Source organism: Martes martes (genome assembly GCF_963455335.1).
Source record: "Martes martes genome assembly, chromosome: 13".
Taxonomy (NCBI): Eukaryota; Metazoa; Chordata; class Mammalia; order Carnivora; family Mustelidae; genus Martes; species Martes martes.
In genome coordinates this window covers 73,422,944-73,438,464 of record NC_137901.1, presented here as the reverse complement: position 1 = coordinate 73,438,464, position 15,521 = coordinate 73,422,944, and the positions used below count along the sequence as shown (strand labels likewise).

At 49.0% G+C, this 15,521-nt stretch overlaps 1 protein-coding gene across 6 annotated transcripts in view; it reads left to right on the top strand.

Moving 5' to 3' along the window:
* Positions 1–2,587: 2,587 nt before the first annotated feature.
* SEZ6L (seizure related 6 homolog like) overlaps positions 2,588–15,521 on the top strand; it is a gene marked incomplete at its 5' end in the record, with an annotated part of 182,790 nt that continues 169,856 nt past the window's right edge. For all 6 annotated transcript variants that reach the window (XM_080820997.1, XM_080820998.1, XM_080820996.1 and 3 more), the window contains one exon: positions 2,588–2,681. In XM_080820997.1, the coding sequence (XP_080677123.1) occupies positions 2,588–2,681 (94 nt within the window). The remainder of the gene's footprint in view (positions 2,682–15,521) is intronic.

The window sequence follows — 15,521 nt, the reverse complement described above, 5'->3', positions numbered from 1 at the left end:
GGGAAAGTAAATCAGCGGGCCAACGAAATGAGTAAATCCTGTGCTATTCAATGGCTTAATAAATTTCACAGTAGTACTTCTCCCATATAATATACTCGCATGCAAGTAATGACTTCTCAATGCCTTTACCAAAAGAGTGACCCTGATGATGAACTTTTAGTCATTGAAGAATGACTGGTAACAAGGGGCTGTCAAAACACCAGGGACATCTACACAGTCATAGCATGGAGACAGCCATACAATTCCTGAGAGGGGATGGGTTCTGGCTTTGGACTCAGACCTGATCTTGAATCTACCTTGTGCTGTTGCTTCCTGGCCATGTGACCTCAGCTAGGTTGTGACCTTCTCGAGGACTCAGGTGCTTATCTGTCAAATGGAGTCAATCATGTCTCACGGTGAAGGATTATGATAAAATTGACATGAGTTGCTACAATGTGGTAAGAGCCCCTGGCAAACAGGAGATGCTTGCAAGCACCTGTTTCCTTGCCGCCAAGTGAGGAACTGGTCTGTCACTTTGTTTTTCTTTCACTCACCTTCTCCCTTTCTGTTTTCCTCAGTTTCTTTGCTTGTCTATGTTCCATTCAACAAGAATGTACATGTGCCTACTGCACACCAGTACTGTGCAGGCCCTAAGTGTATGGTGATGGATGAGACCGGGCAAGGTCACCCCCTACAGAGCTTTCAGGCTAATACAGCAAAACAATGGGAGGTTTCATCTTCCCCAATGGAGAAATCAGGTGTTCTGCACCCCCTGTCGCAGCCTCCCTCTTTATAAAAACCACTAGGTAGGGGCGCCTGGGTGGCTCAGTGGGTTAAGCCTCTGCCTTCGGCTCAGGTCATGATCTCAGGGTCCTGGGATCGAGCCCCACATCGGGCTCTCTGCTCAGCAGGGAGCCTGCTTCCTCCTCTCTCTCTCTCTCTGCCTGCCTCTCTGCCTACTTGTGATCTCTGTCTGTCAAATAAATAAATAAAATCTTAAAAAAAAAAAAACAAACCACTAGGTAAATAGCAGGAATGGAAACTTCTTGCAGGCAAGGAATGGGTTTTCCTAGGGACTCTCTGTCTGTGCATCTGTAGTGAGTGCCCTATGAAAAACACTGAATGCGTGAATGAATGGGAAAGCTTTGGGTGTAGGGGTCTCTTGATCCCCTAGGCCAGAGTGCTCCCTTTCCCCTCCAATCCTCTCCCACCCTGCGCTCACCTCCCCCACCCATTCTTTGTAGGGACTCCCAGCTCCACCACTCAGCTAAAGACATATTCCTCCCGTGCTGTCTGCAACCTTCTCTCCATCTGCTCCCTCTGCCTGCTCAGGCTGCAATGTGGAGATAGTGTGGCAAGGTGGAATAGGGGGAGGGCGAGGGAGGGCTTCTAAATTGGGGTGACAGGCCTGGGAAGCTGGCAGTTCTGCAAAGGTAGCCCACACAGTCCGTCTGAGTCTCTGGGATTGCTTACAAGCCTGTCCCTCACGTAGCCCTTGGCCATGGCTGTTCCCAAGCATCTGCCTGTCTCCCGCATCTACTGTCCCTCACCACCTCCATTTGTGGAGAAAAGACAAGATGCTGGAAATCAGGGCTGGGCAAGAGCACAACATGGAGGGTGGGTCTTGAACTCAGATGGGGGAAGGGCGCAAATACAGCAGAGCTAAGGGGCTGAGCTCAGAGGAAGCCTTGGCTAGCTCTGGCGCCCAGTTGACAACGGGGATGTGAAAGATGAAACTCTGATTAGAACATAGATAAATATTAATTTATAGTCCCTAGTTGGGCTTCAAAGGGCTGGAACACCCCGCCCCCACCATGTATTGGATGCACAATTTCATGGCCATTTGTATTGTTCTAGGGAGATTGACAGCTCTCATCGAATCCCCAGAGTTGAAGACTTTCTAGGTTACAGGACTCACTTTGGAAACACAGGATACTGTCAGGGCAGACGGCTGGTTGGGGCCCAAAGGGCCCCCGGAGGGCTGTCATACAACTGAGAGAACTGGGACTGGGATCTCTCCTGGAGGCCGAGCGATGGAAAGCTCTAGACTGCTCGCAGACTGAAGGCTTCGCTGGGTTTTGAGGCCTCCACCTCCCCGTCTGGAAAATGGTCAGGAAGCTCTACGGCCTCGCCTGGCCAGCACCGGACTGCCGTGAGCATCCGCCGGGAGGAAACGCTCGGTCCACAGGACGCCGGGGGAATTGGCGTTAAACTTTGCGGGGCACACGGGCCGCGGCTGGAGAAGGAGGTTGGCCCTGGGGCGCGGCGGCCCCTCTCCCTGCGGCCCGCCCGCCCCCTCCCTCCCTCGTCGCACTCGCTCGGCACAGACTCGGCCTCAGCCCCCTCCCTCCTCCCGCTCGCTCCCCGCTAGCTCGCTCTCTCGCTCGCTCGCCGGCTCCTCCTCACTCGCCCGCCCGCGCCCGGCGCAGCTCGGCCAGAGCGATCGCGGGGCTGAGCGCGCGTCCGCCCGGGGGGCTCCGGCGGCTGCCCCGGCCCCCGGCCCCCTCCCTCGCCCCGCCTGCCCTGCGCGCTCACCGCCTCCCCGCTTCCCGGCTCCCGCGCCGTCCGCCTGCCCGCAGCCCGCGGCCCCGAGCCCCCCGCAGCCACGATGCCCGCGGCCCGGCCGCCCGCCGCGGGACTCGGCGGGACCTCGTTGCTCCTCGCCCTGCTCCTGGGGAGCCCCGCCGCAGCTCTGGCAGGAGGTAAGCGCCTGGAGGGGCGGGGCGGGGGAGGGGGCAAAGTTGCGGCGAGTGCGGGGCAGCAGGGGGTCGCGGCCCACCTGGGCGTCTCGAGCACCGCCCGCTGCGTTGGAAAGCGGGGGCGGTCGCCCAAATTCAGGGCTGGGAACCGCGTCCCCTCGGCCCGGGCTGATGGGAGTGTGGAGGCGGGGATGTGTCTGAAGGACTCCGGCGCTTCCTTGCTTCGGCTGCGGGCTCCCTTTCAGTGTGCCCGGCTGTGGGGCTGACTCCCCTTTGCAGCCCCAGAGAATCTCCTTGCAGTGGGGTCGCCTCCAAACCTCAGATACCCGGAGCTCTCTGCAACCGCACCCGGGGCTGGGTGCCAGATAATTCTCACCCTTTAAGGGAGAGGACGAGAAGGGGGGCAGCTGACCCGCCCTTTAACTGAGGACTAGACTTGAACTGTGCGTCTGGGGGCTTCGTAGTGCCGCGCCCTCCCACTCTAGGACCCCTTGTCTCCTTTTGGTTCAGGCTGTCCTGTAGGACTGGGTCCCTGGACTGATCCCAACCAGGTGTCTGGATGCCGGACTTGGGTGTGGCTTTCGTTTGGAGGCCAGTCGGGGGGGCTTAGGGTTCTCGGAACTTGGCGGGGGAGGGAGAGGAGATGTCAGGTCACCGTCGGGAACCCGAGCGGACACTCTTCCTCCCACGCGCCCCAGACAGCCTAGTGTCTCAACACTACTATGAATTGAGGAGGTAGGGGTGCTAGTTTCACCCACCACGTGCTTGCCGGTTTGGAAAGGGGGTCCAAGTTTCGCGAAGGGTAGTTGCTCCTCCTTCCCAGACCCGGAGCCACACCCTCCTCTCCACCCCGCTGAGGTCCCCCAGGAAAAGTTGTGTGTTGGGGGTTGGGCGCGTCATTAATCCAGAGCTAAACCCAAGAGCTTTGAGGATTTAATCAGTCACTAGGAGACCCCAAAGTGGAGGAGAGCATTGGTAGACCACTCAACCTAGCCTTCTCTGAAAGGTCCAACTCCCGCTACCAGAAACGCGCTCCTCACGTGGTAAATAAGCAGGCAGCTGCAGGGTCTGCCCAGTCTGAAGACAGTCGGAGGGCGCACACCTTCCCCATCTGGAGCCTCGATGTCTGTTTGGACCGTCTTGACCCGGAGCTGCAGCACAGTCGGTGCTCTTTCTCCCTAGGGAGTTCTGGACGCCTGGCGCGCACACCTGCTTCAGCACCAAAGGCCGCGGACAGCTCTTAGCTCCGTGGGCCCCAGCTCTGGGTCCCTTTCCCTCCAACTCTTCCCCATGGCCTGGAGTGCCCTCCTCAGCATAAATCAGGCATTTTATCCCCACCCCCTTCTCTTTAGCTGTGGAGCCCCGGAGTGCAAAGCAAAGGAAATAATTCATCACCTTTTGTTTAACAAAGCATATCATTAAAGAACCCCCCTTTTATGAAGCAATAATATTCACAATTTACACCAGGTCTGGACAATTTCTCTGGGAAAGATGGGGGAAGAGAACTGGTTTACATAAATCCTTTCCACCACAGCATGCCCTTTCTTAATTAGCTGTCTTTCCAACAATGGCTTGGTGGCCTTGAACAGAGTCCACATCTCCCTCCCTCATCCTTTGAATCTGTGTTGTGACAAACACACAGAAAGAACCCAAAGTTACTCAGCATCTTGCTGGCTTTTCTAAAGTGATTCTACCTTTGAGGACCCCACTCTCCAATACACTGCCCTCCAGGAAAAATGTCTTAATGGCACATACTGAATCATCATCCAAGACAAGGATTTCATATTCCGCTTCCTTCACTGGCTTCAAACACAAAATACGTGTGTGTTAATTTTTAAGACATTTCATATTATTTTTCCAACTGTTCGACACTACAACTAGCCAGCATATATTTTTAATTAACTTCAGGTCACTGCCAAATTAAAGTCAACTGATGTACTACTTCAGAAAGCTCGTTATTAACCGTGTGCTTCTGACTTCAAGACTCTGAGTGGTAAGAAAGGAGTGAGGATAGCCAACGAGCACTGCCAATTCTCATGGTGCGTTTGGAAACAATTGACCTTTCACAGTAAATTCTATTTTAACCCGGAGCCCAACTTCCACTAATGTCAGGAGAGAGGTACATCTAATACAGTGTTGCAAGCTAGTCCTGCTCGCCTACTATTTGTAAATACTTGAAAGGGACTTGTTGCTACATTCTTATGCAGGTCACATGATTCTCTGGGCCATTTTGCTGTAAGGCATGAATAAGTATAAAGTATAACTTGTTTTTGAAGAGGGTTCTTATTGTCTAAGATATGCATATGGGGAATAATTGTAGCTACGTGCTAAGACTGCAGAGCCTGAGTGTCATTTCTTTTCTTTTTCTCTCGAATTAATAAAGGAACTTCAATATTGCTCAATAAGACTCAGATTTGCTGCCTCCTCTAGTCTCTAATGCGCGTTGTTGTTAAATTCACTTAACAACTATTTTCATTATGGATTGTTATTCTTTTCCATGGAGTTCTGGCTGCTCCTGCCAGGGGCCACCCTATCTAAGCTTGAAGGATTCTTCTTGTGTTCACAAGGCTTAGTTAGACATTAGGAAAATAATGTTATATTCCTTCCGCCCTCTTCCAAGGCAAGAGGATGTTTCCTGATTAGAGTGGCTTGTTTTGTGGTTTTGCTCACAAGTATATTCCTGCTATTCAAAAAGATATTCAAAAAGCTATTCAAAAGGGCTCAATTTACCAGTCCTCCTGTTTGGTCCACGGGGCGTGCTGCAGACCTCCACTAGGGGCGCTCAAAGCTGTAGTTGGTGGCTTAGGGCAGAAGGGACCAATTCTGACCTTTGCAACAAGCAAGTGCGGACAATGCCAAAGGTCATCAGAATAGAGGTCTAAAGATGGCATCACGTCCATCTCTACCCACACCCCTTTCTGCTTCCTACAATTGATTCCTATTTCTCAGAGGGAAATTATTGATGACACTTGACATGCTGTGAAAAAGAGTAAAGAAAGGTGGTAAGAAGGCAAGGAGAATGCTCCACAAAAGGCAGTTTCAGAATGCAGAGTCCGGCTGCCCTTTTTCCTACCAGGCTGTGGTTTCCTTCATGGAGCCGAACTGCAAAATGCCAAAGAGGCCAGAACAAGGCTGTTGTTCTGGGGAATTTGAGCTGGGCACTGGTATTAGATTTATAGCGTTCCGGAAAAGAAATACTGTGGCTTTGAAAACCTGGGTTCAGGTCCGGCTCCCCTGGTTATGAATGTGTGACCTTCAGCAGAACTGTCTTCTCTGAACTTCCATTTTACCATCTGCAGAATGGGGGCAGGGGTACAGAATTTTCTCCGTCTGGAAGGATGGTAGCAATGATTGTGTAACACTTCCTTGTAAAACAGCTGGCACATAGTAGATGTTCAAGTAATGTTCCTCTGTTTTCTTCTTTGTGTTCCAAAAATGCAAGTTGCCCCTGTTAGTAGGCACCAAGAGAGTGAGTCCTTGAAGCTGGTGTGAAGCAGATGTTAGCATAAATAACTGGCTAATTTAGGCCAATGTAGGAGGAGTTGGAGTTGGGATATGAGTAGTCCCAGGTAACTATATGCTACCTGTGGCAGGTGAGAATTTTTTTTCACCTGTTGCAGGTGCCCTTTCTTCCCAAATTCCGATACTGTAAATCTTTGCACCTCACTATTACCATCAGCAAGTAGAGTCCATGGTACCAGAGATGCGGATGGCAGTGTAATGGTTGGAAAGAAGACAGAAGGAGATAATCTTCTGGAAGAGGCATTAACTCACTCATTCATTTAACATTTACAGAGTACTTTCTATGCAGGCAGCAACCCCACGTAGAGTGCAGGAGACACAGGGTCATATGATGAGGTCCCTGCCCTAGCAATGACAGCCTAGCAAGAGAGATCAGAAGAAAACCACTAGCATCCATGCCCTGTGATCCGTGCTTCAGGAGGGGATTATCAGAGTGCTGTGGGGATCTTCCAGGGGGCTGTGGTCCATTCTCACCAGAGCTAGTCAGGGAAGGCTTCCCTGAGGAGGTAGCATTTGAGCTGGCCCTGCAGGGATGTGGCAGAGACCAGCTGCCAGGGGTGGGTTACAGGGGGTGGGATTGGGGGGCAGGATTTCTACAGTGGAATAGTGACAATTCTGAAACAGGCTTCACTTTCGGAGCACATCACGCACCAGTGGAATTAGAGAGAGGGAAATAGGAGTTAGTGGAAAGGACAGGCTGGTGGGTACACAGCCTGACACGTGAAAAAAAATCATCAGACCTGCCCATCCTCCCTGCTCTCCCCTGGAATTCCTGGGCTCAGCAGAGGAAGGCTGAAACAAAGGCCCATGAAGCGCCGTGTTCGCTGTGCTCGCAGTTGTCCACTAGAGGTTGTGATGACACCAAAGGAATCCTCTCTGAAGACAGCCAGTCCCAGCTGCTGAGTACCAACAGCAGCCGCAGCGCAGGGTAAAGGCTGCCTCATTGAATTTGCATATTTGCATAATCCTCTGGTTACTGTAGTTCTTCATGGGCAGCCTTTGGGTGTTGGTGAAGGGGTGGGAGTGAGGGTGTTCCAGAGAGAATGGGCTGATTCTCATGGACCCTCCTGAAGTAACTTCCTACAACACGGCTGGGACCGTGTTTCCACAAGGTGAACAGCATTCGTCGAGCGTCGATTTTGTTCCAAGTCCCGTGATAAGTGGTTTGTATAGATTCGTTCAGAAAGCACTCACAATGGCCCCAATAGATCCAATTATTATTACCCCCATTTTATAGAATGGGAAAGTGGAGGCACAGAGAGGTCCAGCAGTGTGTCGGGAGTCACAAGAAGTGTTGCAATCTGGCATCAATTTTCTAATGCCGCACCTCACGGTTGCCTCTTATATTCTGCATTCCCCAAGCTCGTGGGCAGATTTTGCTGATACATAGACAGGGGCCCATACATACTTGTCAGAGGCATGTTGGACATGTACCCTCTGCCCACCACTGTTCCTGGCATATAGTAAGCACTCAAATAAAACTGGTTGAATCAAAGTGAGTCATAAAGTCGAACAGGTTACAATATATGTGTGGGCGGTTCGTTCGTCTTTGTCATATCTAATGGTTACTGAATACACGTCAGACACTTGTGTAGGTTATCTTATTTAATCTCCACAATTCCTCTCCATTTCATACATAAGGAAACCAAGGCTTAGAGAGACGTTTAGTTCAGGAAGCTCAAGGTCGACAGCTAGGAAGTGGCAGAGGTAAGATTTGAATCCAGATAGTCTGACACTGAGCATGGCAGCTTGAGTGCTGGGCACAGAGCCTTCCAAGGTGGGTCCTGCCGTATTTCTCAATGAAATGTGTGTATGAGATACCTTCACCATCGGTGTGTGGTCAGGCTGGGTGGGTCTGAACCCTGGCTCTCCAAACTCCAAAACCTGGCGGGACAGAGACACAAGTCAACTAGGATTTTCCCAAGCCCTAATATCTCTGAAAGAAGAAGAGAAAGAGAAAAAGACAAAAGGAAAAGAGTATTCTTCCCAGCCAAGGAGACTACACAAAAGAGAGTGAGCAGAATGGGTGGTTTGTTGGCTGACTTTGACAATTCTGACTGTTTGTAATATCTCCTGTTCCCAGGCCACTCAACCATTAATGGAGAACTTAAAGTGTGGGAAATTGGTTTCAGTAAGCTCCTAAGTTCAGGAACCTAAATTCAATGACCTCCTAGCCATGAGCCTCAGTTTTCCCATCTGTAAATTGGGTCACAGTAACTACGACCACATATGCAAAGCTGTCTTCACAGGGCTGGGATGAGACGTGGAAGTTAAGAGGCTTTATACTTTATGCATACCAGAAGGTCAAGCTTCAGGGAGGTGGGTGCTGGTGTGGAAGGCTCAAGACCCCAAGCACTCCCGTGCGTTTCTTCCTGGGCTTGTTATGAAAGAATGGCAAAATATAGCCATTTAGCATGGGTCCACTCTGTGCCAGAGGGCTGTCCTTGTGCTTCCTCTATATATTCACTCCTGTGATCCTCACCCACCTCTATCAGGTGATGTCCCTAAGCAGATAATACAAATGAGGAAACTGAGTCTTTTAACGGTATTGGCAGTTGCTAAGGTGTTATAAGCAATGAATGATGCAGTTGCGATTTAGACCCAGGACTATTTAATTCCAAAGCCCAGTTTGTTCTAGAGGCTAGGGTATGAGGTATCACATAGCCATGGCCAAATGGAGAGCAGACACTAGCCCAGAAATTAGGACAGTTTGACTGGACTCCGGGAGAGGAGGTGATTTCTCACCCAGGGGCAAAAGCCAGGTGTCTCAAGTCAGCTCGCCAAGAGGAGAAACTGTTCCTCCCAGCCCTCCATACTGTCTCTGATGGTTCCTAGGTGAAGCATCCTTCTGACCCTTCAGTCAGGACCAGAATGACTGGACAGTCATTCTAAGAGTCATATTCCTGAAGATGAAATGCCCAGCTGGCTGATTTGAGCGGCATGACCTTGAGCTATGTCCTTCAGTGCTCTGAACCCCTTTGGGCCTGATATGTAAGATCTGGGTCCTGTCTCCCTTGCAAGATGGTTACAGATAGTCAAAGTGGATAGATATGTGTAGCCCAGAGTAAGCACTCAATAAAGTTAACATTTTTGCTATCAATAGTTACCTGGTGAACTTCTATTCATCTTGCAAAACCCAGATCCTAATTGTCTTTTTCTGTAAGAACTTCCCTTGCCTCTCTCTTCTCTGTGCCAGTTATGAGTCATACTCTGCGCCCCCATCACATTTTATCCCTCTGTTATAGTTAACTCATGTACTCACAATGCATGAGTTACCACTTCGCACATCTCCATCAAAACCCTCAGCCGAAGCTTCCTCATCCATATGTCTCTTATGTGTCTCACCCAGTGTAAGGCTTTACCCGATTGTTGAACTACACTACATTACCTTCCATCTTACTACCGGTTGTGGGGAGGTAGCATCCATCCAAAGATCTGAGCCCCATTCCTGACTCTTTCTTCTACACCTGTGTGGTCTTGGGCAGCCTCTCCGAGGCTTGGCTTCTCACCTGAACACTGGGAAATGACAAGAGCGTCCTACCTCGAGGAATTGCTCTGAGGAAAATCAGTGAGCTCACAGATGTGAAATGACCAAAGAATTCTCCAGAAAGGAAGACGAGAAAGAGGAATAGGACGAGGAGGGAGAGACACTTGGTGAAGAATAGAAGCAACCTTTGTGCAAACACACAGCCACAAGGCAGGCACCACTCAGTGGGGCCCTGCCGGAGCCATGTCTCTTTTCCAAAGGGCATATTGGCTGCAATTGTTTACCCTGTGGCTTAGCTCATTTCAAAATAGAAACTTTCTGGGCATGACACTGGGGCTTGTAGACTCTGCCTTCTCTCTGGTCCCTGGCAGCTGCAAAAAATAGCAAAGGAAATAAAAATCCATGCTTAGAGTTGCTTTCCGTGAGGTGCGTGACTCCAGATGAGCAGCTCGGTCGCCCCGAGCCATCGGTGGGCCTCACGTTGTCTGTGCTCGGCTAATTTCCCAGTGATGATGTAATGAAGGGGGGCCTGGTATTGACATGCTCTGTAGAAAAAGCTAGCAAGGTACCTTCCTGGGGTCTGTCATATTCAGCAGGTCTTAGCATCAGGCTCTCAACCTGCCTCAGTCCATTCCCTGGTAGTTTCATTTTATTGAGGAAAGAGACCCAAAGGCAAGAAAGAACTTACTCACTCAAGGTCTAGCCCAAGACTCGAACCTCTGACTCCTATTTTCTGACTTTCTTTAAGGGACTTTATCCATCTTTTATGAACAGTGGGATCCCTGCTCTCCTGTAGTGTATGTTCGGAGACCCACGGAGAGCCTTAAGACATCTGTCTCCATGAAACCAATGGCATCCATTACCCAAATCGGATATTTACGTTGGGAGGCCACGGCAGAATGACTGCATAAAAGAAGCGTTAGCAGAAACTGAAATCCAGCCAGAGCTCCCTCCCGTGCTGACTTGGCACTTGAATCTTTGAGGCACTGGCGGACCAGCTCACACCTGGGAATGGTGCCATCCCAGCAGATGGCTCAAGTCAGGCAAGCAAGAATAAAGCATGGAGGCTCAGGGAGGTGCAGGTCCCAGGCCAGGTGCCTGTGCTTCTCTGCTCTCACCGTGGACCATAGAGAGTGGCTCATTGAGAAACCCAGTGGCAGTGTGGGGTGTAGAGAGCTGGGAAGTGTTGCTTAAGGCATAGAAGATGTGGTCAGGGTCAGCCTTGGCTAGAGAGCAAGGATGATCCAAGGGCTGGAAGTTAGAGTCTGGAATGTAGAGTCTGGAGCTTGGGACAAGTCTTACAGGGCAGAGGGGTGGGTATGAGCCAGTGGGTGATGGTTTCCTTATTTGATTTCACCCAATCCCAGTTGGGGGGTAGGTATGTGTAAAGGTTTTGCATCATAAATGAGTGAGTTGGGATTCCGAAATGGAGCACTGACTTAGAACTAGGAGCACTGACTTAGAACTAGGAGCACTGACTTAGAACTAGGAGCCCGGAAAGGCATTATAGTGCAATGAAGAGCCCAGACTCTGGAGTGACAGATATTGGTTCCAACCTAACAGTGTTATTTTAGACAAGTCACTTAATTCAGATGATTGAGGTGGGGTGGGGTAGTGATGAAGATGATGGCAATGATTTGTTGAATCTTCGTGGAGTCTCAGATTCTCAGATTGGTGCTGGCTTCCAAGAGAGGAACCAGTCTTTCTTTTGGCTTTACAGAGCGAAGCATCATTCAGGATAGATCAAGACTAAGAAGTTACCTCGAATATTGAACCAAGGATGTTCCAGGGATGGGCTCCTTTCCTTCATTTCTCTCTTCCATGGCATCTGCTTCTCCCTGCATTGGTTGCTTCTGGCTCTCCCCCCGCCCTTTTTCTTTCTCTCTCTCGCCAGCCTCATTCTACTCACTAATCAGTGATCTCCCTCACCACCTCTCCTTACACGTGGGCTGTCATGGCTTCTCCGGCTCAAACTCTACATGTGCACCACCTGATATGGTGGGCACTAGCCACATGTGGCTATTTAGTTTTAAATGTGAATTCATTAAAATGAAATTACATTGGAATTAGAATTCCTCAGTCCCACTAGCACATTTCAAGTACTCAGTAGTCATGTGTGGCTAGTGGCTGCCATGTTGGAGAGAGAACATTTTCCTCTTGGTAGAAAGATCTATTGGACAGTACTGCTCTAGTCCCTGACAGTTCACATAATAGCCTCTAACACTCAAATTCCTCGTGTTTCCCTGCTCAGATTCCTGAGGAATATGGCTTGTCCTACTGGGACAAGAGATTGACTGTTCATGTTTAATCCAAACATCTGTGGCTGGTGTGGTAAGCATGTCGTAACACAAGGCTAGTTCCGTCCATACTTCGGGGAGAGCGATCACCACCAGTAATATTTCACACTCTTGCTCTGACCTCCGTAGTTGCTTTCTCAACCCTTCCAGTTGCCACGATGTAGCTCTGGAACTCTTCATCCACAGTCATCAAGCTGTGGCCTCACTGGTAAATATATCTAAGAACTGGGAAAGATCACAAATGTGTCTGCTGACTCATCTCCCTTCCTCACTGGACAGTGAGGTGCTTGGAGTCAGGGGTTGTCTCTTATTATCTCTTTACTCACAGCTATTTGTTGAATGGGTGAAAGAAAGAAAGGCAGGAAGGAAGGGAGAGAGGGAGGAAGAGAGGGAGGGAAGGAGGGAAGAAGGGAGGGAAGGAGAAAGGAAAGGAAGGAAGGAAGGAAAGAAAGAAAGAGAGAGAGAGGGAGAAAGAGGGAGGGAGGAAGGAAGGAAGAGAGAAAGAGGGAGGGAGGGAGGAAAGAAGGAAGGAAGGAAGGAAGGAAGGAAGGAAGGAAGGAAGGAAGGAAGGAAAAGAAAGAAAGAAAGAAAGAAAGAAAGAAAGAAAGAAAGGCATTCTTTGACCACAAATGACCACAGCATAGGGCACAAAAGCATTTGCAGATGGGTGCTTAGGTGGCTCAGTCAGTTGAGCATCTGACTCTTGATTTTGGCTAAGGTCATGATCTCAGGGGCATGGGATTGAGCCCCACATTGGGCTCCTCCCTCAGTAGAGAGTCTGCTTGGGATTCTCTCTCTCTCCCTCTCCCTCTGCCCCTCCCCCATGCTCTCTAAATAAATAATCTTTTTAAAAAAGCCATTTGCAGAAAATGCATGATCTTCCCATCATTTAGGTAAGCTTAGGAAAAGATCATTTGAGGTGGGTGTTTATGAGAGCTGGTTCTTATAAACTGGTGTAATTGAGCATTTCAAGGGGGTCCATTCTCGGCAAATCTGGCTAGGGTGGAAAATGAAGAGAAGCTTCAAGACAGGGCCCAGGAGCCCTTCCCCTCCTCATGAGAAGGTTCACCTGGAATGAGAACAATGCACCTAGGAGCAATGGTGGAGGTTAGTGGGAAAACAGAATGTGCTTTTTCAAACATGTTGTTCTCTGCATGGTTTTAGTAATGCAGCTATTATATAATATTGTGATTTCTTCAAAGATTTAATATCATGGAAACAGAGGGAGGAGGTGTTTTAAAGAATGTACTCAGAGTACACTTTCTGAGAGTGGTGGACTCAGCACTGGCTAGGGACTGAGATAGGGCTGGACGTGGATCCCAACCCCTGCGTTTCTGTGTTGTGTGATGCTGGAGGAAGGGGTGTGATCAACTCAGCCTCAGTTTGCATCTGCAAAAAGAGAATGTAATGCTTCCTATGCCTCTCCCAAAGGGTGGATTGTGAGATTGCAATGCTTATGTCACCTCCCTGCCTATCTCCAGCAGTGTAGGTGGGTGGTCCCTCGCCACTGAAGTTAAGCAGTGCACAACCTTTGCAGCTGTACATGGCAGTCCTGGGTGTGGAAGTGCACCACTAAATTGTAAAGCAATGAGCAAAAGGAGACAGATGGACAAAGCTCCTCTGACTCCTCATTCCCTATAGACTTTTGATCAGACCTCTACCTCCATGCCCCCTCTAAGGCAGGTTTACCAAGTTGTAAAGCTAATTTGGGGCCAACCACCTTGGAAATTAATGCAGAATATGTGGAATCAGTCCTAGTTTTCCAGGGCTTCAAGAAGGGAATTTGCCTAATTTATGGCATAAATAAAAAATGATGTGCTGGGTCTCATTTGCATACATTTACTTCAATTGGGGTTAAAAGCAACACTTTATTGTTGTTTCTAAAGAGAGCCTGAGGCCACTCTTATTAATCTGAATGTGTAAGCTCAAGCAGGTCCTGAACTTTCTGGTACTCCATTTCTTTAGCTGTGAAATGACAATGATCAGTGGACCCACATCACAGAATGCTGTGACAACTCATGAGCTGACCCTGTAAAATGCATAGAATAGTGGTTTGTACCCAGTAGCAGTTCAATACTTATGATAAAATATATAATATTAGATAATATTTATGATATCATCATCATACACTCATTCAACACGTATCATGTCCTCCAGTTGACTTCACGGAAAAAACAAAAGGATGCCATCTCGCTGTGTACCCACCTAGAGGTATTACAAGCCCAGAACTTGGACTCCTGCTGGAGCAGAGCAGGTGTCCAGCCAGAGGATGCCTCCATGAACGGATTACAATCACTCTCAACCACTTCCCCACAGATGCAAGAATTGGAAAGCCTTTCTCCCCACTTCTAGCAATGAGGTCCTCCAAGGCAGGGGATGTGTTGCATCTCCCTCTCAATGAGCAGTCCATCTCCCAGAAAACAGAAGCTCAGCAAATGCAGAGCTGTGGAATGAATGAATGGTGAAGTGTAATCATTCTTAATTAGCGTTCGGGCAGTGCTTATTATTAGCATGCAGCTAACGCATGGTTGTCCTCCTCCCAGACTAAGAAAACCTCGTGTCTGTGTCCCCAACATGTAACTCAGAGCATGGCGCATTGAGCAGTTGGCAGGTGCTCACTGGGCATGTGGCAGTGGAAGGGCTCAGAAGTTAGGAACCCAGATGCCTGAGTGTGGATCCCAGCTTTGTCACTTACAAGCCGTATAACCCTCAGCTTTATAACGTTTCCGCTTTATGGAAACAGTATAGGAGGGGAAAGAACTGTACCTTTTTCATCTAGTTGTATAAGACAAAAAGGGAATTTTCCATCAATAGTTCAAGATGGTGCCTGATAGAAATTGGATACTCAGGGAGTGCCTGGGTGGCTCAGTTCCTTAAGTATCTGCCTTTGGCCTGCTCAGCGGAGAGTCTGCTTCTCCCTCTTCTTCTGCCCCTCTGTTCATGCTTTCTCTCTGTGTGTCTCAAATAAATAAATAAAACCTTAAAAAAAAAAAGAAATTGGATACTTTGTATAGATACTACCATGAGTAAATGAGTGAGCAACCGTTCCCAAGAGTCTTGAGAGAAGAAGAGAGATTTGGTATATCATTCCCAGCTGGAACAGAATTTACAAATGCCTGAACCCTACAGATAAGATGTTCAGACAGGAGCACTGGTGTTAGAGCAACACATCTAGCCTCTGCTTCCCATTTCAAGGTATTTTATTACCTTGGTTAATAAAATCGAGGTTCTAAGCAAAAAGCAGGGGTCCAATTAGGTGAACCCATCACTCACTGGCTGCTGTTTAATGTTCAAGGTTCATCTTAGATCAGCCCCAAAACTCCAGACAAGGAACGTGAACATAGCTTGGTCCTCTCTGAGTCCTCTTGGCATTCAGGAGGTCCCAGAAGGCAATGTTTGGGTCTTATCCGTCATGTCTCTCTACTCTGCCTCCACTTTCCCTGTTTCCAAAGAAAACAGGAGATCCCTGGAAAGACTGCGAAGGAAAAAATATTCCCATAATTCACGGAATCCCTGCCATGGCTTCATTTATAGACG